The 24679-nt window shown below is 31.4% G+C and overlaps 1 protein-coding gene, 1 long non-coding RNA gene and 1 pseudogene across 2 annotated transcripts; 1 reads left to right on the forward strand and 2 right to left on the reverse strand.

Moving 5' to 3' along the window:
- Positions 1-16826: 16826 nt before the first annotated feature.
- On the forward strand, positions 16827-17679 carry LOC121128833 (glucosamine-6-phosphate deaminase-like; annotated as a pseudogene).
- A 757-nt stretch (positions 17680-18436) lies between these two features.
- LOC139907239 (uncharacterized) lies at positions 18437-19945 on the reverse strand. Its single transcript, XR_011783686.1, has 3 exons — positions 19403-19945; positions 19213-19351; positions 18437-19150 (listed from the first exon to the last, which is right to left on the reverse strand). It is a non-coding gene; the product is annotated as an uncharacterized lncRNA (long non-coding RNA).
- A 2821-nt stretch (positions 19946-22766) lies between these two features.
- Positions 22767-24679, reverse strand: LOC121129607 (peptidylglycine alpha-hydroxylating monooxygenase). Its single transcript, XM_040725333.2, has 4 exons — positions 24155-24679; positions 23827-24089; positions 23601-23758; positions 22767-23279 (listed from the first exon to the last, which is right to left on the reverse strand). Exons 1-4 carry the CDS (start codon positions 24544-24546, stop codon positions 23070-23072), a joined length of 1023 nt encoding a protein of 340 aa, XP_040581267.1. The 5' UTR covers positions 24547-24679; the 3' UTR covers positions 22767-23069.

Here is a 24679-nt window from a genome sequence, read left to right on the forward strand (position 1 = left end):
GCTTCAAGACGTAGACAAGAAGTAGAGCAAGAATTATTTTTAATCAAGAAGGATGTGTACATTGTATATGTTTGCTCGCAGATCATACTTTGTCTTTCTATCTTGAAATTGGAGAAAACGACAATAGATAGTCCAAAGTTCAAAATATCATTCCAAGATTGTTTGTTAAAAAAAAGTATCTGACCTTCATCCAGTATTATGAAATAAGGTGAAAATATATTTTATTGTTTTTCCACAATCATATTTGGTAGAACGCCCTAATACACCCATCCTATTATTTTCATTTTGGAAGGAATACTTATATTTGTTTAGGGTGGGATCTAGAAGTTTATATTGAAGACAAAGGGGTGTTAGCCTGAAAAAGTTTAGGAAACCCTGTTCTAAAACATACTCTTTTAATTGGGTTGAAATCGATATTTACTTTGAACTCTTGACCCAGCGACAGATACAATTGCACCACTGTCATATGAAGCTATTATATTTTTTAGTAATTTCCATGGACATTAAATGCATCGGTGGGTAATTTATTCAGTTCAAATTTTTAAATAGAGTTGGTGATCGAAATAGAGTTTTCTTTTAGAGACTTGTATACACTTGCATAGTGGCCTCTCTTGCCACATCTTGTACATTGGTCTACACAATCTTTCTTGGTTTTTGTTCCACGATATCCTACGGCATTTAATTCTTCTTCATCCATATTTATTGACTCCACTTGACTTTGTATCTGCAATAACACCTTTTGATACTGAACCATTTAGACTAGTCATTAGACATCTCTGCCGTTTCTACTATTCTCCATTAATATATACTTCACATATTTTATTTGCAGCATCAAACAATCTTAATTGTGTTTCTCTATACTTCCACACTCCGGTCAATTTGATCTCCTTATTAGACATCATTGAGTATGAAAGTCAAGTAGATTCTAATTCAAATTCGGTTACACATTGACTTTTATAATACGTTTATCATTCATTTAGTCCTATGTAAGGATGTCAAGAACTTATAAAGCAAATTGCCTTGTGTTTCTTTCACAAGACCTATATTCCGACTCTTAAAAGACTCAGAAAACATCTTGGTGGTGGACTGCTACTCTTGAGCCGAGTTTTACGCAAAATATAAGTAAAATTTTTAACTGATATACAATCAACCAGATCTCGAATGGAGATCGACTGTGTTTATTTTTAGTATATATTCTTGGATTATGCTCAGAAGTAATAACAGTTTTTGGAGTCTATTTCCCAGACTTGGGCAGCTGAACAAAGAATTATATGGTACGGGGATCCTGTATTTTGATTCTACATCATCAGTGGATATTGTGAGACAAAATGAATGCAAAAAATTTAGGCTTGCATTCCAGAATTCGACAAACGGTATTGTTTTCTATGATTTCTGTAACGATTGTGGAAAGTTTTTTAACGATAATTTGCATGATTTTGTCGATTGCCCTTTGGTTTCCTTTCTTTCGTGAATTTGTTTCTCTTTATAAGGAGGGGGAAACGTTAATACCTTAAACAGAACAATTGTATTCGGCTTGCTTACAAAACAAAAGCTCAGAAAGGAGCTCCAAATCTCTTATTTCCAATAAATTGGAATGTGGTGAACCAATTATATGGAAAACTTAAGAGGAATAGTTATGTCCTCTGCAGCTAAAAAGTTGTGTGTTTTCTTTGAAATTATGTAAGGATGGTTGGTGATTACTGGGATCATGCTATTGACATTGTCAAATTTAACGTGATATATGACTTGTTTAAAAACAATTGTTCGGAGATATAAACGTTTTCTTAGTGTGATTGTTTTATAAAATAAATTGATTGTTGGAAAGTTTAATTCTTTTTAGGTGAAGATGCTTATCTATGTCAATTTAACGCAAATCCTCCTTACAATTTCATATTATATTATTTTATGCTTTGTTAAATATCTGAAAATATATTTACATATACCTATGATATGATTAAGGTAAAAAATTGTTATGTGTATGTAAAAACACAAGAAATTAATTTTTAGTTCAAAGAAAATTTACCAAAGGTAATTTCGCTCAAAGGTATTTTGTAAAAGTACACTTTCATATAAAAATCTTAATAGTTTTAATTATGATTCATGCAGCTGGGAGCATAAACTAATTATGAATTCCTCCCATTTAAATTGATCAAGATAAATTATTTAGTTATAGACTGCGATTTGAAAGTATTCAGTATTGAGAGATTATATTAATGAAATAATTAAGATCTAAGCTTTCTGTTCGCTAAGTCTCCGAAGTGTTCCTTTATCATCTCTGCAAGAGTGGAGCAAATAAGTTTAATAACTGGACACTCACAGAAGGTGTGAAGATGTCTCTCTTTCTGAACTGCAGAAGTACATTTAGGATTATTTGATAGGTATCCCAATACCTCCAGTGTTCCTGACCCAACTCAATGCGTGAAACATTTCTCAGATAGAGTAAGAAGATTTTTGCGTAGCTCATACAGGCCTGAGGAGTGGAGAGTGGTATTGTTATTTTGCAACTGTCTTGAGGAGAGAGTACTTTTTTCCCTTCTTTGGTCAAGTTCCTTGAATTTAAGCTCTGATATATTGTCCCTATTTTTTATATTAACAATCTTGGAGATCATATTTCCAAAGATTGGTTCTTGTGTCGCAAGTAAACTATTAATCACTTTATTCCTTTGTGTGACTTTGGTATATGTAAAGGAACTTGCAATCATTTTCAAGTTTTTTCCATATTGCAGACTTACGTACTTTAAACTTTAAATGAGCAGCTTTATTCTATAGTGGGCACTTAAAGGGAACATGGTCCATAACTTTTCCATGATAGCCATCTTGCTGTCTATGACTCATTTTGTACTCTCCCTATTGTGTTTAGAGCTTCAATTTTTCAAAATTTTGATTCTCGTCTAATTTGAATCATCATTTTTAAGATAGTGTCACAACTGTTCACTGTCAGAATCAGAGTCTTGTACACCCTCTTCAGATCCAGAGCACTATTTCTCAAATCGACTCGATCGTGTAACTAGAAAATTGTGTGATAAAGGGAGTGTTTTTGGATTCATGCCAAATATTTTATCTTCCTTGAAACAGCCAAAAAAATTGCAGCATTAATGACATCCACAAATCGAAGAGCCTGTCTGAAGCAACTATAAATTGATATTCTTTGACGCATCTTTTATACTTTGTTTGCCACTTATTGCAATTCATGGATAGCTCATCTTCTTATGAATTTGATCGAATAAATTCTCTTCCGAGATTACCCCCATAATAATAAAAATGGAAACAATAATGTTTAAATAATATAAACTCTTTTATTTTTCAGATGCTGGAGAAGAAAAGCGACGTTTACACTTTTTTAGACTAAAGGAAAAACAGAACTATAAAGTCTAAAAAAATTGGGAAATTTTAAATTTAGCAAAAAGCCAGACCACTCAAAAATAAAGCAAAAAAAACAAACACGCCGAAACATCACACATTTGTGAGATAAATTTCTTCACAAGAGAAACAATCAATAAACAAACTTATCGAATTATTTATGAACTGTTGAAGATACGCACACTCAAACAGGCAATACATAAATACAAATTGAGATATTGTTGTTGTTGTTTTTTTGTCGTAAGATGTTTAAAAAAATAATAATAATAATGCACATTTGATTTATATTTCTTGGCTTAGGTTGTTCATAGCTTTTTTCTTTTCCTTGAGTAATGTTCAACAATCTTATTTTATGATTATGCCATTAGTTAAAGAGCTATGAAGGTTAAAATTATTGCTTTAGCAGGGGTTGAGATTAAAGGAAAGTAGTATTCTATGAATAGAGTTGTAAATAATATGACCTAAAACAAGTATGATATTTTTTCCACTTCACATTTTCAAATTTCCATTGGTTGTCACTTTTTAATAGTCCTTCCAAAGATAGTGGGAGGCTCTTTAATAGTGTTCAACACTCCTTCGCTGAATGCACTTTTGTCACAATACTTCAAGAGTTCTTGTCATTGAACATGGATATGACAATGCACAATATTAGGGAAATAATAAGGATAATTTTATTTGGGGTCTCATTGCGAAAATCATCCCAAGAAAGTCGAGCAATACATTTTGTTATTTTAAATACCAAGGCTCTCATCTCTTCAAAGCTGGCTAAAAATGTACAGGCAAGATATGAGGGCAATAATATCAGCCCCTTCGAAATATGCCTTTTCCCCCCTAAAGGTTCCAAACTTGGTAGGTAGTATGGAACTATGCCCTTGATTTGATTACTCATCTTATTTAAGATTCCCTTTGATACTATACTACGTTGAAAAGGATCGTGCCGCGGTATGATAATTTTTTGAAGAGAGATTAACGTCATAAATTGAAGAGTTTTACACTAGTGTTACATTATTTTATCCTTTTTCTGTTTCAATTGATACTCCTATTGTTGTTAGGTCTGGGTAAGGTAGTCTAATTTTACACTAGAATGTTTATTTATGTTTTTCGTAAGACAGTTTTTCCTAAGATTTTTTATTGCTTTAAATCTTTCGTACAAGACATCAACAATATGAATAAAGCCTTTTTTTTAAATAGTTGGATTTGCGTTTATTTTCTTCATTCTAGAGCTGTTAATAGCTATTATAATAAAACATAACGACAGCAGAGCTTTTCTCCAATAAAATACTCAACAAATTTCAAGGATTACCGTGTCAATTTTCGTTTTTTAAATTTTTTTAATATACGAGTGCTTAGGTCATATGATTTCATTTTCCACCTAAGAATCATAGCACAATGCGACATCCTCTTTGCTCCCAACTTTTAACTTAGTTAGCTTTAAAACGTTTTTAACTATAAAAAATTATTTATTTATTTTAAATTTTTCTGAAGGGTAGTTCAGATTCAGGCTCTTTTTCAAAATGAAAAAAAGAAGTAATTGAAGAAACCTTTTTTAATATAGATTATGGACGACAAAGCAATCGAGTTCAACAACATTTCTGTCCACATTTTTTGATCCTGCTCTCAAAAAATAGATTATCATGTAAATATAGAGAAAAAATTACTCTTTTTATTTTAGAGATTAAAGGATCTACATTATTGACGATAATGACTAGAATTTGGTTGGATAAAAAAAATAATTGTTTTTTTTTCATTAAAAAAAGATCACATTCGAAAGAATCCTATTTTTGGACTTTAAAAAGTCCATAGATAAAATGAATAGGGTACGGGGTTTGTTTTAATTAGGGGTCTAGAGTCGATAATGTCTCAATGTTTTTCCCTCATGGACTTTAGGGAATTGGCCTGGGCTGTTTTCTTTAACTCTTCCAGGTCCAGTTTGGCCTTATTGAGGGAACCGTTCTTCCTTTCTAACGTTTCAGACATGCTAAAAGAGTAGGTGGGGTCCTAGAGACGCCCAACTGAATGGAGTGCAGTAATGGAAATTCGTCAATCACGTTCAAATGTCATTTTCTCCTTTTGTACGTAAGCTAGAGAACTCATGTTTGTAGTTACTTTGTAACTAATTGTTTATACTTTACTATGTCGAAATATGAATTAATTCAATCGCTCAACCTATATTAATTATCAAATTAGTATGAAAAAAAAGGTACATATAGTTAAGTACGTGACAAAACGTTAAGCTGATAATAAATACACTGGATATATATTTGTAAGTGAGGTAATACCGTGATTTATTTGTGCGATAATCTTTACAATGGTTCTAATTAGAGTTTAAGTGGACTGCTAAAGCAACTTCATAATAAAGTTAAACAATATTGATTTAATCAACACTTAATCATTACAATTCGAGGTAAATAGTTAAACATTTTATGATTTAAAATTGAACTAACATTAATGGATTACAATAATTATGCAACATGAATAATCAACAAATATATTGATCATTTCTTTTGGGCAAAGGGATGAAAATTGTTTGTATAATAAGCCTCTTAAAAAGGAAAAATAAAATCAACATGGCAACCCAAACTATTTGAGAAATGTTTTGGTGGAGATAAGCCACAATCAGCTGTTACAAGGGAGGAGGGGAGAAGGCAATAAAAGACGACAGTCACAAGAACTGATGTCGATCCCAATTCTACTTAGAGTCCAACAACGACTTACAATTAAACCTCAGCAACAAAAACCTCAAAGTTACTCTCCCTCTTTTATGACTACAAACGAACGTTCAATCAATTTTTGAATATAATTGAATCTATTTAGGAAAGGAAGTTCACTACTCAATGAAGAAATAATAATGACAAATGCTAAGGAACTTAAAATTCATTCTTCAAATTATCAATTCACAAAAGAGCCATCAAAAAGACCATACAATTTACATCACTATTTGGCAATGTTTTGTTCATTTGACAAAATTGCATTCTACAAAGTGGCTTTTGGCAAAAGAGTTTTAGGCAAATGTTCTAAGAACCAATATAGCAAATGATTGAGTGTGTTAAACAAAATTACAAACCCATTTTCCATCTATGGAGCGACGAAGATTAATGGAGAAGGCGCTCGGGGTAAATTACTTTCTTGAATAATGTGAATAGGTTCGCTCCCCCTAGAGAAAACAATATACATACATTATGATATTTACTTCAAAGACGATTCCCGGACCAGATGTAGTAATTGTAATACTATAATGTTTACTTTTACCTTTATCATTGCACTTCCATCAGACCAACCCTTTCGGCACAATAGGGAAATGGGCGTGACACTAATTTAATTGCCTTCAACTTTTCTTATAATCATTCAAAAATGGTCTTTTTTACTTAAAAATGACCATCTTTAACTGTTCTTTCACTTACTTTATAGTCATATTTATCTTTTTTAAATAAATATCTTATCTAAACAGATTTCAGTTCTGATAAATTTTGATAATTTGTACGATCAAGTTAAATTATTTATAATTAGACAGTTTTTGCTAATTTAGAAATTATATTACATTTTTTATATTGCAATATATCTATTTAAACTACTGTAAAAATTTCAAGTTCATACGTAATTTTTTATTTTTTATTTTTATGTTTTAAATAAAGGGGCGTGAGTGCCCCTATTGTCCTGGAGGGTAAATACGTTAGGGGTAACAATATTTATTAATTACTTTATAATGATAAAAAGTTTGTAACAAATGTTATTATTGTTATGACTTGAGGCTTTTTTTATCTCTTGGATATTTTTGTTGTTAATTATTTTAGCAAAATCAGTTGGCTAAATACAGAAGCCGAATGCAAAGTTTACAAACAAGTCATTCATCACAACGAAAATGCATTCCTCAATCTATTATACTCAAACTACCAACAATTTTTTTTGACGAGAGTGAAATGTAGAAATTCCAACAATAAAAAAATATAGAATAAAACTCATATTAAAATAAAAAATTATGCCAGGTGTTTTTATTTTTGCTTCTGAACAAAAGTAAAGGAATGGTTATTGTGATTATCATGCTTAAAAAGTATAGTTATTTATTTATGATAATAATAGAAAATTTACTTTTTTTTATTTAAAAAAAAGAAAATGTTTAGGTATGTTTCAAGAAATAATTATAAGAATGAAAAATACTTTACATCTTTCATCTTTTTACCCTTCAGGACAATAGGGACACCGGTGTTCCCAAAAATATTTCGAAACCTAGGTATACAATCTTTGAAAATTAATGAAAAAATTGTTTTGTATATCCCATTGAGTAAAAAAATATCAAAAAGTTGGATAAAAATATCATCAGGGACCTTATAATCCCGAAAGGGTTAAGGGAACCTTCTTTAAAAAAAAAAGAAGATAAACGTGTCCTAATATGATAATTGAAAATTTTAAAAGTGATGAACTTGTATTCCTTTTCAATCTACTAGTATCGGGCTTAAACTATTGAACAAAGAAAATTAACTACTCCAAAACTACGTTCCCTCATAAAATGACAACAATGGAACAATGCTGTGTTTAGTCTGTCACTTTCATAATATGTTGTTTTTATGCATATTTTATGTAGTTGTATGTCCTTCAATTAAATAACAAAATGAATGGAAGTATTAATCTACCAATTTTACATAATTTCATGTATTTTTAGAGTTTTATATGTAGAAATTAACTTTTGAGTCAGAAAAAAATCTGTAACCCACAAAAGAATTATTTCATTTCTTGATAATTATTATGTGGATTTCAAATATGCGCATAAATTCCATAACTATGATATCATTCAATCTTAAGAAAATACAATTTAAAAGTTAAAAGCCACAACTTTTATGGGCTTAGTTTGAATAATTCCTTGGGTTTTTAATTGTTTTACATAAAATGAATTAATTTGAAACGTAAATAATACGGGTTTAATTCACAAAAGAGTATTTGTATTAAATTGTTTTTGATTTTATTAATAAATGAAAGGTATAACAATATACCCCTTAAAAACTCCATTGTTTACTTATTGACAAGTAAATTTATTTATTTTCTTTTTAATAAAAAATAATTAACTATCACGGGAGTTTATAATATTTCACATAACCTCTAAATACCAAAATGCAAATTAAATTCTAATTATTCATGCTTTAAATAATTTTTTTTTTTTGCTAAAAACAATTTAAAAACCAAAGTGTTGTGAATATTTCAAATAAAACCCCTTAAAATTATGATTGTTTAAAAAAAATGTAAATTGCATTTTCTAAGAATTGAATTATTGGATATAAAATATAAGTACATTTTTTAAACAACTATACAATTTTGCAAAGAATACATTTATTTGTCAGGATGATTACTTTTTCGTTCTCAAAATGTGGATTAAATCCATAAAAAGGATAAAAATACTCAAAAAATCAAATTTAAACTGTTCAATAACCAAATTCATAGCAAAAAAATCTATGAAAGACTTGTGATCAACATATCCAGTACTCATTAAAAGAATATAAAATTGAAAATATTCAATAACTTTTGTTATTGTAGTTAATTGCTATTAGTCAGTATCAATTAAAAACTTTTTATCTTTTTACATTAATTAGTAAATTTTTCCTGCAAATATTCATTTAAAGTATATCAATTTTAAAATTGGATTATGTTTTAGACTCTATCCTTGTCATAAAAAAATAACTTATTTTTTAAATTAATTTCTTTTAATTAAGTTCCTAGTAATTTTCATACACTAACGAATTTCTCTTCTTTTTTTATAATTTTAAATATTAATTGAATGTAGTTAATGCTAGAGGTAGGCTCAAACCATATCTGCCTATGTGAATTTATGATACTTAGAGTAAAAAGAGCCTGATTAGTCTGAGATTTCCGGATTATCAGTAATTTATCGAATATAATTAGTTTACTATCCAAATTTGTATATCCCTACACCCAAGAGTACACATTGGGTCGGCTGCAATATAATATATTTATAACTTGGAGCCATTGTAGTCAAAAGAACGAATTTTATTTTCCTTAGCAGTTGTCATTATTATTTTTAATTCCTGAGTAGTGAACATCCTTTCCTAAATAAATTCAATTATATTCAAACCCTCATTGAACGTACGTGTGTGCTCATAAAAGACAGATCGTAAACCTGAGGATTTGTTGAGAAGATATAAATGTAAGTTCTTGTTGTACTTAGAGTAGAATTGGGGATTGACGTTGGAGTTGTTGGGTTGCCATGTTGATTTTCGGTTTCCTTTTGCTTTATCATGCCCATTCCAGATTGGATTTTCACCTTTGATGATTATAAACAAAATATGGAAGGCGTACACGGAACATTAATAAATAAACAAACGCAACCCTCTTTGAATGGGGGAATACATTATCTCCCTAAAATACCCCTCCCCCTCACCCCTCTGATGACAAACTAATTGTTTTCATCAGAAAAGGTGGTGTAATTAATGCAAGTTTATAAGGACGATGTAGTCTTATTCCATCTAATGTTCTTACTTCACCACATCTTATCAAACTATCCGATCCCAATATTGTCTTCTGAACAGAAACGATAGACCAATTATGAAACCCATTCTCATCTGCAATAAGCACAATATGTCCAACAGACAGATTTCTTGATTTAATTTTCGATTTAAATCTCCTTTGCTGATCTAATACATATTATCTCTTTTATCGATCCTTAACTCTCTGAAAAACAGCACCCAACTTTCTCCATCTCGAATGGGGTGCATACGACATATCAACCAATTCTTCTGGAAGGTCCATCACATTAAAAACAGTTATTATCATCGAGGGCGTAATAGCTATCTCGCTAGCATCTGTTCATAAAGTTAGGGGTCTAATGTTCATAACAGCCTCAATCTGTGGGGGTCGCGGGGTCATGGGGGTACTAGTGCTGTCTCCATTTCCTCATAATTCAGACTTACCTGTATTAAATGACAACTCAAAAGAGTATTTGTGAATTTTATACGAGTTTCACTCCTTGATTTGGAGCTCTAGGAGGTATAACCTTCCACCAAAAACCATTGCCTTGGCATCACACTAATATCTAGTCTCAATTTTTTTATTGAAACTTGCAAATAGCTCTAAATGTACCATCGAAGTTTTTCCATGACCATATAGTATGTAGAATCCCTCGTCTACAAGTAAATCGCCTCAATGCTAATAGGATGTGCATAGTTGAAAGACTTTTAACCAACTTCAAATGAACAGCCCGGGTAACCATATTTCAAAAAGGGAGCCTTACATAAATTTTTATTTTTCTGAGCCCTCGGTTTCACCAATGTTCTCTGGCAAGTTATACATTTACGAAATTGATATTGTGCTAACTCGCCTCATGAATAATCAAATACTTGTTTCCTTATAATTGATAAAACACACTGCGATCAGGCATTTAATAATCGAATATGCTCAGAAGCAACAATCGTTGACGCAAGCAATGATTCTTTTGATAGAACTATAAGATGTTTTTCTGCATTTGATTAAAACACAACATCCCCAATCTTCCACCAACCTTGATCATTAAGTTGTCCATATCCTAATAAGGGCTTAAAGAAGCAAGCTTGCATCTAATATCCAACTTTTCATCTGCTTGGAGCTTCTTGATAATATCTCCCATATAACAAATCTGTTCACGACGTATCAAACAAATAGAAGATACTTATTTTCACTCAAAAGACAATGCTTCAATAAAAACGTTCTTTTTTTTCCTTTAAAACAAAAAATAAAACGTATAATCCAAGCAGTAATTCTCATCATTTTATTCCAATTAGGAACACTCCTAATTAGTTTATCGAGACGATACGGTTCATTCCTTAAAATAGTATTGAACACCACCTTCTTTTGCTCTGTGTCTAATTCAATACTGTCATCCTGGCTTACCACTCCCCAAAAAGTTTCCTATTAATGTGAAGGCAGTGATAACCACGTGGGTCCCTTCGTCCAATTCTTTGGGAAGTACGCCTCGGCTAGCAATATCAGATGGATTTTCATGTCCATAAACATTTCCCCAACAGTTTGGATTAACGCTCTCCCAATATTTTGAACCCTATTGGGAATGTAGGTCTTCCATCAATAAGGGTCCAATTTAACCCAGTGCAAAACTATCATGGAGTCCGTCCAACCGCGTAGAGAGTTTACTTGTAAGGGAGTAATATACCCAAAGGAAAAACCAGTTCTGAAGCTATGACAACAGCTTCTACTTTCATTCGTGGAATAGACTTAAAGACATTTAAAGGTTTCACCCTTGTTCTACTAGTTAAGAAATTTATGAATATTGACCCATCTTCTCTTGCAATACGTAAATAAAGCAACGTAGTCTATCCCTTCTGAGAGGCATCACAAAATACACACAATTCAACAGAAGTATCATACCCTAACCCATCAACAACACACCTAGGAAATTATATTTCATTTAGTAAATGTAACTGATTTCTCCATACATTCCATTCCTTTACAATTTTCTCAGGCAATGACGAATCCCAATCCACTTTTATTTTTCAATCCCTCTGCAAAGGAATCTTTGTTATAAATAGCACAGGTGAGTAAAAAATTTGGGGTAAAGATATTTGGATGACTCGGCCAACAGATTTCGTTTAGTTGGTACAGTATTTTCTTCATTAATTTCGACATCCAATTGAACCTCATCATTTTTGGGATCTCAAACATATCTGAGAGTTTGTTTCTCCTTCATAGCTAAAGATTTATGTCCATATTCTTAAAAAAAATCACTCAAATGAGGCAAAGTCTTTGTACAATTAGTCTGCCATTTCCTAAATCCAAAACCGCCAAGTTCATTTAATTTAATTAAGTCTTCAACAAGTTACTCAACCTTCTTTTCATTATTTGCTCCTTTAAGAAGGTCGTCGACATACATGTCCTCCATAGTGACTATGGAGGCGTGAGGAAATTGTTCAGACAAATTGTCCAATACACTATCTCTAATCATTATAATTTGTGAGACCTTGAACAACTTTTACTTATTTTGATTGTGCTTAAGGCTTATCAAAGGATAAGGCATCTACCTGTTTTTATACCTTCTAATCCCTACTTTTGTTTTATTTGTACTTACAAGAGAGGGCTCAGGTAATATCTTTCTTTTTGCTTAAAAGCCTTACATCTTGAAAAGTTCTGAGTGATTTACGTTTTATTTTTGCTTTTATATTTAGTGCATGAGGATAAATCAAATTTCCTCACACCGAATGTTATGATGATACAGAAAAATAAAAGATTATATGATTATCCCATTTAATTCTAGCTCATATCGTTCATACTAAGAGACTCTAGATAAAGAATAGGTATGAATAGAAATGTGGAAAGTGTCAAAATTCATGTAAGCGTAAATTAAAAAAAATATATATATTTGGTAACCTGCAAAATATTAATGCTCTTCATAATTATTTCTCCCTATTTTTAAAATTATAATGTATGTACATTTAATGAACACAATAGTTTATAGTGATATGAGTTTAGTATTGTATTGGTCCCAAAATATTCGGTCCAGTCAAATCTATGGACTTGTGCTGCAGGTCCTTAGAACTTTCAATCCTTATGACCGGCCCCAACTGCAGTTGTTCCTTGAATTTTCTAAATAAATTGATTGTTAATTAAGCCAAATAATGTGTTTATTAAGAGCAGGTGTGTGCAGAAGTATCCAAACATATTTCTAATTGCTTTTTTTTCTTCAATCTATTATGATAATTTTCCTAAGCTCTAACTTCAGCTTAGAACAAATTTTGTTTTTATAATTTATCTGTTCAGTTTCACCATCAAGCAGGAAGTGAACAAACGTAAAGTCTAAGCTCTAACTTCAGCTATAAGTACTGTCCATATAGTCCATATAGCAATAATTATGATGACAACATATCTAAAACTTCACTTCAATATAAAAGACACCAACAAAAAATTTGAACAACTTTTTAGGGCTCGTGTTGTTGGGAATAACCCACTGCTTCTTTACAAATCTAAAATTTACATATATGTATATTCTATTATTACATTTGTAAACAATTAAAAAGTATAATCTGTGTTGAAATTTTGAAACTTATATATGGGGTCCATCAATATAAGAACAATCTTGAACAAAAAAACAAGATGAGGAGAAGATCCCAATTTATTTTTGTACTTCATATAAACATACCACCCATTTTTCTAAAGACATATTTGAGTCAATTATGGCCTTTGTACTCAATTTTGGGATAAGTTAAGATAATAATAGTTTAAAAATTTGATTGAATATACATATATTGGCCCTCATATGGTCTTTCAAACAAAATCCATCAATTTATCATTCTTTCATATTTGACGGCCTTATGCTTAATTTTTGGTGCCCCAAAGGGTTATTATTAATAATTTGTTAATAGAAAATGGCAATCATTTGTAGAAGAATACAAATTGTATTCCGCACTCAATTTTGAGAAAAATCATTCTTGCTTGCTTTTGTGTTGACGGGAAGCATATTCCTTTAATGACTTGTAAAACAAAAAGTCGGTTTAGTTTTTAAAGAATAATTTTAATTCCTTTAGTTATTTCTTTAAAATCAGGATAAAATATCCTTTTTTAACATAACTATTTGTAAACTATGTTCGACGATGTCATTTGGACAGTGATGAAAATCTGGTGCATTTTTTTAGCTTGCCCATATTTTTATTTTATTTTTTGAAATTGGTAATGTGAAGGATGCATTTTCTTTTCCTTAGCGGTTGGGGATATTATTTAATTTCTGAAATGTGAACATTCTTTCCTAAATAGATTCAATTATATGCTAAACCTGATTCAACATTCGCGTGTACCCATAAAAGACCCTGAGGATTTGTTGAGGAGATATAAATGCAAGTCCTTCTTGGCCTCAGAGTAGAATTGGGGATTGAAATCGGAGTAATTCTACCAAATTTCCTTGTTTAAATTCTTTTTTTATTCCTCTCTTGTCACACCTGATTGTACCTGATCTAATGAAACCTCATGACCATTATTCTTTCTCTCCTCCAAAACATTCTTCAAGTTATCAGGGTTTAAATGTTGATTTTATGTTTATTTTTTAATATTCCCATTCCATACCTTCCTGATATTTTTATGGCAATTCCCAAGAAATTTATCGACTCTATTTTTGTAGCTATCCGGAATTTGTAATAAAAAATAAGTTTCTACACGCTGACTTTAATCTTATGCACATAGTGATAAAATACAAGTTCAACCCGTACAATGCTGATTTTATTATTTTTATCACCTTGACCCTCAGTTCTAAACTAAATGTCGGACTTTGTGGATGTGTGCATTACTAATTGTAGCAAAATCAGAGATAATTTTTAATAAAATAGAAAATGACTGCAGGGTAAATGCAATTATTGTGGGAAAATTTTAATGGCTAAAGGTGAAATACGTCTGGACTTGATGAACGTGTGAAGAAAAGACAAGAAATCAGCATAGATGAAGAAGAAACATCTCAAAAGAAAATAAAAGTTATTGAAAAAAAAAAAAATGAACCAAATAACAAACTCTAAAATAGATCTTCATGACAAAATTTCTAGGACGTGTACTCATCATAACAATTGCATTACTTCTGGTTAAACTTTGAAATTTGTGTTCAAGAAATCTTGTTATATTCTAAACAAATGCTATTTTGATGTTAGAAGAATTGTTATTGAACAGACTAAAGATATCATAAATTCCATCAATAGGTACATATATTAGAATTAATCAAATTGAACAAGTTTTTTCTTACATTGTGGCACAGTAAATCACCTAAACAACATGTGAGCTGAGATTTCATGGGATGTTTCTTCTTCATTCAATAGTTGCATCTTCTGAATGTAGAATAAATTGTAATGAAATTGTACTCATAGTCATATTGCTTTCAATGGAATTGCTTCCCTCTGATATTACCAAGAACAATTTGTTAATCTTGCAATCCATAAAGTAAAAATACTTTTTTTAGACGAAAACGAGTCTTGTCAAAAGGAAGTAATGGATACTTTAGTTGTACAAGAACAAACCTCAACTTTAAAAGGCAAAACCTATCAAGTAGAGCTCAATCGACTAGAACAGGGGTCGTCAACCTTTTGGAGAGTAGGGGCCAAATAGCTTTCGCTTCAGAGTCATGGTGGAACACCATGTTATTGAATAAAGGTATAATTGATTTACTGGGGGCTTAGCGAATACAAAGATTCAATATAATTTTATTTAAGCAATACACTTATTTTTTACTAGAGGAATTATAATAAAGAAATGAAATATAAACACCATTTAAAAGAAAAATCTATATTGTACTAAAAATAAAAGGAAAGTAGGAGAAATACTAAATATTTAATGAGACACTTGTTTCTGCTTATTTTGTGATATTTTTTTCTATATCAGGTGAAATATTTGTCAAATACAGGAACAAAACTTCATTTAGGTGGTCGTCACACAATCTTGTTCTCAAATTACTTTAAGTGTACTTCATTTTGAAAGGAAATTGTTAACAAACATATGTGCTTCCAATCAAAGACATCATCAGTTTTGCGTTATTCATAATATGTTTATTATTTCCAGTTGGTAATGTTTATTTCTTGTAAAAGTAACTAATGGATTTGAAATGAAATTTCTATTTCAAAGATTCATTATATCATAGTAAGTCAATTAATTCCAAAATTGTATTTTTCTGGCACTTGCACCACATTTGTTTCGTAAGGAGTACCAAATAATTTAAATAGAATTTTATAATTGCAAAAGTCAGTCAAAAAAAAAGGAGAGGAAAACTCTTTTTTCAAATCATTAATAGAGCTCAATAAGATGTCTGTGATTATATCACTCTTTGTGATTTTGGAGACTTGGGGAAATGAGAGTAGTGTCCTTCTTGGAGATGTGATTCACAAAGTTTAAGTTTTCTCTCAAAAGCAGTAATAAGATCACCAAGATATTACAAATGCAATCTTTTTCTTTCCTTGAAGTTCGAGATCCAAAGTGCTATTGTGGGTCGTGATGTCTACTAAAAAAAGCTAATTTGCCTAGGCACTGTGTATCTTGAAAGTGAAAAATATTTGGTTCATTCCTTGCTAAACACATATAAACTTTTATCTCAATTCATTTACTCGTACGAGCATTTTCCCGGGGATAACCATCAACATTTGTAAAATATTTTAGGGTGCTACACTCTGCTTCGCTTTGTTTTAAAAATTCTTGAAATTGACAATGATTCAGTCCTCTTCACAATATAAAATTCACTACTTTTACGACCCCACCAGTCATGATGTCTTTTAAATTCAGTTATTTTGCACAAAACGCTGCTTGATGAATAATGAAAATACTTTTTTTTTCTCCAACCATTGCTGATGCTCCATTTTTCATTATTCCAGAAAGCTTTGTTAAATCCAGATTCATGTTGGTAATCTATTTCATTATGTATCGAAAATATATACTCCAGTGCTAGTGTCTTTCATAGAAATCAATTGAACAAATTCTTGTAAATTGTTTACAATTGCAGAAGTTTGCCTGAGACAATAATGAGACTTTTAATCCTTCCAAATGATAAGGATGTCGGAGAATGGGCCGCCAAGCTTGTGGTTAGACGTATTTGAGATCATAATCCTACTCAAGAGCGCCATTTTGCCTTGGACTACCAACTGGTGGAACCCCTCTCAGAATGTAAAAAAGATTAGTAAAATGCCACCAGGATGGACAAGTGTCCTTCAAAGACGTTGTAACTTTCAACATGGATGAGTACATAAATTTACACAAGGATCATCCAAAGAGCTATCATAGTTACATGCAAGATACCCTTTTTATACATATTGATATTGTGCATCACAGCGTTCACCTACTCAATGGAAACGCCGAGGATTTGGAAAAAGAATGTGATATCTATGAAGAAAATAATAAAAAAGTAGGGTGCAGTTATTTATTTATTGGTGGTATTTGGCCAGATGGGCGCATTGCTTTTAATGAACCTGATTCTTCCTTAGTATTAAGGATCAAAGGATCAGAGTCAAAACACTTGAAGAGGATACTATTCTGGCTAACTCCCGTTTCTTGGGAGGAAATATGGAGAGCGTTCTCAAACAGGCATTGACAGTGGGTGATGGAACAGTTATGGATGCTCAAGAGGTGATGGTACTCATAATGGGGTCTCATAAGGCTTTAACATTAACTATGGCAATTGAAGAGGGAATTAATCACATGTGTACTGTATCTGTTTTTCTACAGCATCCAAGAATATTTTTCTTTTGTGATGAAAATGCCACCCTCGAGCTAAAAGTTAAGACAGTCAAATATTTCGGTTCTAGGATGTTACGCCCCGGGCAGTTTCGCCCTTGGAAGTTCTGCCCTGGGAAGTTTCCCCTCATACATATATCATAGGATAAATGTATTATAATATAATATAAGATCTAAATGAGTCTATCCTCCCCACATTGAAGTCATTTGTAAATCATTTCTGCGTTCATTTGTGTAAAAGTAGAGCATTTAATTCAATTTTAATATATTTTAAAGTAGAACATATCAAACATCAATGTAGCACTTTTTTATAAAGAGTTCGAACCGACTTCTTTAAAAACCATTATACTTCTGATGAGGGAAAAGATGAATAAACTCTATCAACAAATAAATAATCATGAGATGAAGTCTTAATTTATCAAATCGCGCAGAAGCTTGCTGATGGGAGGCTTTTCGGGAAGGACCTCTACCAATAAGGAGCAAAATGGATCTGGCACCAGGAATTGCATTGTAAACTTCTTAGTGAACCAACAAATCGCCATCAGTGATCAGATCAATGACTCGGACTGGTCCACACGGACTCTACAACAGATCTGGTAGTACAATTTCTACGTATAGTTGATAATATTGTAGAGAAAAACGCGTGCGAGGAGGAGGGGGGAAAAAAGACATATGGTATCATTGTTTAAAATACTGATGTGATTATCATCTGCCTGCTTTATTATGATTTTTGAGGGTATAACGAATGTATTTATTAGCAAAATGTTTAATGAAGATATACTACGTATAATTGACTTCGACGTTTTTATCCGTTACAGTAGATTTGAAAACGTCACACTCCATGAAATTGTAATTCATTATGAACCTTATTCTCAGAATAATAGCTAATGAAACGACAAAGTAGAGTATTTGAAATATATTTGAAGCTCAAAGTTTAAAAAAGAAGGCTTTAATGAAATATAATCTACATACTAAAAAATAAACCATTAAACATTTAAGTTAAATATACAAAATTAAACAATTAAAATCATATAACTATTAATAATAATAAATTATAAATAAAGAATATTGAAATAATAGATTGATCCAGATAATTTTTTCTTGTTCTAACATCGGAATTCAGTTAAATATGTCATAACTTTAGGTTGCAATACACAAGTGAGACGTGGAGTTTAATCAAAAAGATAATCACCCCTCTTCTTCATGTGGAAGTTGCTATATACAATTGTGCACAGGATAGATATATCTCTACCGATGAGATCTAACTAATTATTAATAATAAAGTAAATGTCAAAATCATAAAATTAGACAATAAATATATTAATAAAAAAATGTTAGAAATAAATTCATCTTAAAGATTTAGAGCAAAAGCTAATTATGTAGTAATGTCCGGCGATATTACTCCTTATTAAGAGCATCAAAAATATTTTCACCCCGTTATTAAGGTATGCTTATATAACAACATACTATTATCATGAAGGATATACACAATTGTTAATTATAATGCAACACCCAATGTAACTACCCTCGTTGCTGTGACCATTTAAACAGTTATTTTTGCCTTTTATGAGTTTTCTGAACACCATTTCTTGGAGCCCATCAACCATAGCTAAGCCTTAAGGGATAAAAAAGTAATATTTAATGACTATGTAATATTGGAAAACCTAATTATCATACCCAAGTCTTAAAACGAAGTAAGTAGTCTCAGACAAACTTGTTGCAAACCATCCAAAGCTACTACCCCGTTGTTGTGACCATTTAAGCAGTTGTTTTTGCCCTTTACTGAGTTGTGTATCATAATTCTTGATATGTTTAGCTAAAATAGAATCATATTTTATGGTTAGATTTAAAAAAATTGAATACTTACTGTGAGATAGTACAAAATTCAGAGTTCCATTTCGATATTCGTAAATACTTTTTACTGATAACTTGCGTCATTTGGTGTGGATGACTCAAAACATTTTATATGTATTTCTATAAATGACATCAGTAACAACATCCTCCATTAATTTAATGATGGTTCCTGTGGAAGGGATATGTTTACCCTTGTATTTCTCCATAAATTTTTTGAACGTAGATGATTAGCAATGGATAAGGTTATATTACATACAATAAGCATCCTTGTGAAATCAGAGTTAAAGTCTGACTTGATGTATTCATTGTTAAATTGATTTTATAGATGAATATCCATACTCTAGTTATGAGATGAGGATAATGAGTGGCGTGTAATTCTAGACAGGGGACTAAAGGCACATTTATATCGACAAATCCGACAAACCATCTGTTTCTCATCCGGTAAGTATTTTCCAAATTCCTAGGCCTCCATTTTCAGAAATCCAGACAGAAGGCGACGTTATTTTAGGCATTTTATTCAGTTCTCTATCGACTATCCCCATCTAATATTATTATATTAATATTGAATAATGGAATGATAACGTTCATGATTGATAGAAGAAGATGTATATTATTTAATCAATGATGCCATAAGTAATTCTTCTTTTCTCCTCGCACGCTTTTTGTATTCTTAAGCAATAAAAGACTCAAGAGCATGTAAAATGTAAGTCGTCCCTGTAGCAACAGCCATTCAATCAAAAGATTGTTGTAATAGAAATAACTATCCTCAGGGAGATCGGTATACTGAAAGAGGGGTTCCATGATCCCCCTCTTTCGATCCAGTCATTTTCAAAGATTATGCAAAAAAATATACATATATATAAAATATGCGATTTTATATTTATACGCTAACGAAGTATTATTCGTCCTAGTACAAAATCTTAGTCTTACTTGTATATAGAATGAATAATTCTGGTTAACATCGTAAAAACCCTTTCCCTACTCTCCTTGACAGGTTTATGGAGTTTTCCCCAAGCAGGACCATATATTAATATATAAAATCCCTTGCGGTATAGTCAAAAACGTCTCTGTTACGTTATTCAATGGCCATTGGAAGATAATGGCTACGGTCGATCCTGATCTTAGTCCGTCTTGCGATATGAGGACTAAAAAAGCTGAAATACCTTGATTTAGCTTCAAAATATTAGAAATTGAATATTTTATATTTCTTACCAGGGATAAGTCAAAGGGATTCTGATCGTTGCAAATCTCATCCTATTTATTTTAAACATTTCATGCCAAGAAGTTATTAACAAGCAATAAAGTATTACAAATACTCACAGTATATGTTAAAAAGTGTAACAACTTCTTGAGTAAAAACCTAAGAACAATTAAAATTAAAGTCCTCCTTGTAGCAACACTTACTATTTCTATGTTCATTCAAAATTATTTATTTGTGTTCCTTCTTCCTCTTTTCCCTCATTTTAAGCACACCAGTAAAAAAAACCCGGTTCGAATTCATTATAATAAGAAACAACAATGATTTCATATTAATTACTCAAATGCCATAATTTCATAATTAATTACAAAGGACTTCAAGTTGAAGTAAAGGAAGACCATAAATTATATATGGAAGATACATTTATACTATAATATATGTATGAGGGCGAAACTTCTGCAGAGCGAAACTGCACAGGGCGTAACTTCCGATCACGAAATATTTCAAGGACTTGTAGAAAATACATTCCCAGCTAAACGATCTCTAAACTGTGACAATATTTCCTATCGAATTCAAGAATCGTTATTATTTGTTTATTTAATATACTATATATCTTTAAAAAAATATTTTATCTTAGTATTAAAAAAAAATTGAAGAAATTCTTCCACAATATCAAATGTTGTTGTAACACCTCTTACAAAAACTGCTAGCTGGCAATTATCCTTCAAATCTGTTGAGTCATCAATTGCAATGGAAGATGCTCCGGATTATTCAAAATACTATTAAACCACTTCTGACATTTGCTATCAGATCTTCAATTAGCCTTGTTACTGTTCTTGACGACAAACTGACAGCAGAATTTTTTTTTTTTTTTCTGGACAAACAACCTCTGCTACCTTTAACAATAATTCTTTTAAAAAAATTCCATCTGTAAAAGTTTTAATAAGATGGATGGACGGTCGAAATTCACTTGTGGGCCGGGGATGCCGACCTCTGAATTAGTAGATAATAGATACTCTTCATGCTTTGCAATTATTACGCTTAAAATTAAGTTAAAAAGAAATAAGAACTGAAATATCAAACTTATTTGGATTGATAATTTCTTTAAAAATTCTATAAGGATTATCGATTCCTTTGAATCACAAAAAGCTTGATAATTTATTATCACTATCCATGACATCCTATGGAGTTTTAATGTATTTAAAACATCTCATAACATGTTTTTTTAGCCGAGTAATGTTTTCTTATATTTAATATTGCATTTATGAGGTGAGTTAAAACAAAAACAATCTTGAATAAAAATGAAGAAAAGGAAGAATGCCCAATTTAACTTTTGTAAATCATATACACAGGGTTGATTTTATGTAGGGGTACACATTTTATTATTTTCAATTTTTAAAATATAAAATTTAAATGAGAGGTTTTGTTAGAGCATTAATTTTATAAAAGCATCTGAAAATAGTACTTAGCACAACTTTAATTCAGTCATGAAGGCATGTCTCACTGAAACTGGGCCGATCACTTTGGTTATGACCATGGGGGACATGCCGCGTGAGAGAAGTTACAAAATATATTTCCTTTGTTACTCCATTTTACTCGTTCTCATTTGGTTTGTTTTTAATTGAGTCCAAACTTTACATAAGAAATCTTGAGTTACAAAACCTATCTTCCACCAAGTTTGAAGACAATCGACAAATAAATTTACTATTAATTAAAATTTAAATTAAGTGCACCACTTGATATGTTCAGCCCTGTACATTCAGACCAATATTTCATAGACTTATTTCAGTCAATTATAGGGTTCGTATTCAATTTATAGGATGAATTGATATAACAACAATGTTTACTATTAATTAATTAGGTGTAATTAATGTGGTACCGACATGGCCTTTCAAATATTATCGATTATTTTTTTTATGTGACTATGAATTTTTGTAATTTTAATTACGATTTGAGACGCTTCCAAAGTAAGAATCATAATTCTTCGTATTATTCTCCATTTTGAGAAAAATCATTCTAGCTTGCTTTTGTATTCATGACCTACATACCGAATTAGTTTGTTATATTCTTATTTGATGCATATTGCATAGTTATATTAATTTATAACTTGCTTTAATTATAATCAGTGTTTTACCTAGTGTCGCCTTTTCATCCTTAATTTATATATATTTTTACTAAATTTATATTTGATTTCTGCGTTTTATTTCAGAATACAACCATATATATATACATTTCTGTTTAACTTTTCATTCTTTGAGGGATCATTTTGGGAGGTTTTTTGCCAAAGATATCCAATTATTCATACAACTTTTTTATAGATTAAATGCTTTATAACAAAAATTATAATTATATATTTTCTAATTTTGAATACTTCATTTAAATTAATTTCTTTTTTTTTTCATTCTCATATTCCTTTGCTACAAAAAAAGTCACATGTTGCATTGGGATTTCCACTATTCTACTAGTAGATACCAAAATCAACTTAGATCTGGGAAGCCTCTAAATCAGGTATGTTCTTCAATCGAGGTCCAAACTCCCATCCTCTCCATGACCAATGTGGAGGGCCTTGAGAAAAGCAGCTGTTGGGTCGAACTGGACCTCCATTGCCTTTTATCCAGTACATGATGTAAAAGTTACACATTTCATCCTCGTTTGTAGCTCCAACGTGAACTTCCCAATCTCGATCATTTACCTGGGAAGATGGTTTTTGTAATTTGGTTTGGTCAATGCATCTCAACATAACTAAAAGGTGGATTCCTACCTTGCTAAGGCTTTTTGCAATTTTGTTTTCTCTTTTCATCTAAGATTAGTTTTAAAGACATATTTTTAATAGAATACTCCAATTTTTTCACTCTACGTCTTATAAAATAAAAGTCAAAATATGTGAAGTTGTATTAAAAGATCCTACTCCAAATTTGCTAGAAAAACTTCAAAAGTAATATTTAGTAAAGGAGCAAAAATATTGCAAAAACCATCATCATAACATGAATCCACCCGCAAACACATTACTTACCATCGTACATCTTGCAGCAACAATATCATCCGCAGTTATGATTAAATTTTTGTCTTCAACAGAGTAAAACATTTGGGGATCCTGTGGGCTCCTTTTACCAATCAATGACCAGGTCCAGTTTTGATAAGGTGATACTTTCCATCCAGATACAATTCTTCCTAATGATGGAAATCGTATATTGTAAAGTCCAAACCAGGATTATCACAAATTGAATGAGTATCTTTACCTAATCCATGAGTATGGGTTCTAAACGCAAAAGGGTGAATTTCTCGATCGTCTCGAACCTCACATGAAGTTTCGAAAAAAGTAGTGGAATGAGCTGGAGCGAATCCTCCAGTTCCTAGGAGAAGAACGCCCGCTTCCTTAGGTTGATATTTATCCGTGAACTTGATATAAACTCCAGAGTCATCCCCAGATGGGAGTATCATATCCAAATGAGCATAGTGGACTTGAAGAACTAGGAACTTGATGGTTGTACCTTTTCCAACCCTAAATAAGACGGGGAGGGATTAATTAAGAAACACTCCTTAGAATGGAAGATTAAAATAGCTGACTTAAATCCAACTTCTGGTGGTAGTTCCAGCTGTGGTGCTCCTTTTGCCCACGCATAAATAATTTGAGGCTCTGTTTCACAGGGTGAGGCAGAGGCTTCAAAGGCAGAATCAGTCGTCGTCGACATTTCTCCACAGTTCCATACTTCATTAGTTGAACCAGGCTCTGTACAGCCATAGATCAACATATGATGCGCCGTATGTTGGGATGCATTAGGCTTAAATCCAATGATGAAGTATGTCTCATCCTCTGATAAGCGAATAGGTGTACACAAATAGGACTCCTCTCGTGTTGGTATCACTTTGGGCATTAAAGCTGGAAAAACATCTGCCCCATGTCCCGGAATGGACTTTTGCAATACCACAAAAAGGATCTGGATATGAAATCTCCACATACGTAAAATTTCAACAGGTTTGTGTCAGTTGAAAATAATAGAAAAGAAAGCAGAACAGAGCTCTTCTCTTTAAAGAGAAAGCAAGGGGAGAAAGAAAGAGAGGATGAGGGGCTCTGAAGGATTAACAATAGAC

Source organism: Lepeophtheirus salmonis, chromosome 14 (genome assembly GCF_016086655.4).
Source record: "Lepeophtheirus salmonis chromosome 14, UVic_Lsal_1.4, whole genome shotgun sequence".
NCBI classification, from domain to species: Eukaryota; Metazoa; Arthropoda; class Copepoda; order Siphonostomatoida; family Caligidae; genus Lepeophtheirus; species Lepeophtheirus salmonis.

Excerpts from the sequence above, each read along its gene's own strand:
- LOC121129607 (XM_040725333.2), bottom strand. The coding sequence starts at position 24,546 with ATGTGGAGATTTCATATCCAGATCCTTTTTGTGGTATTGCAAAAGTCC. Across the intron at positions 23,759-23,826 it reads AACCCATACTCATGGATTAG|GAAGAATTGTATCTGGATGG; the intron begins GTAAAGATACTC and ends TTCCATCATTAG. Across the intron at positions 23,280-23,600 it reads TTGCTGCAAGATGTACGATG|GTAAATGATCGAGATTGGGA; the intron begins GTAAGTAATGTG and ends CCATCTTCCCAG.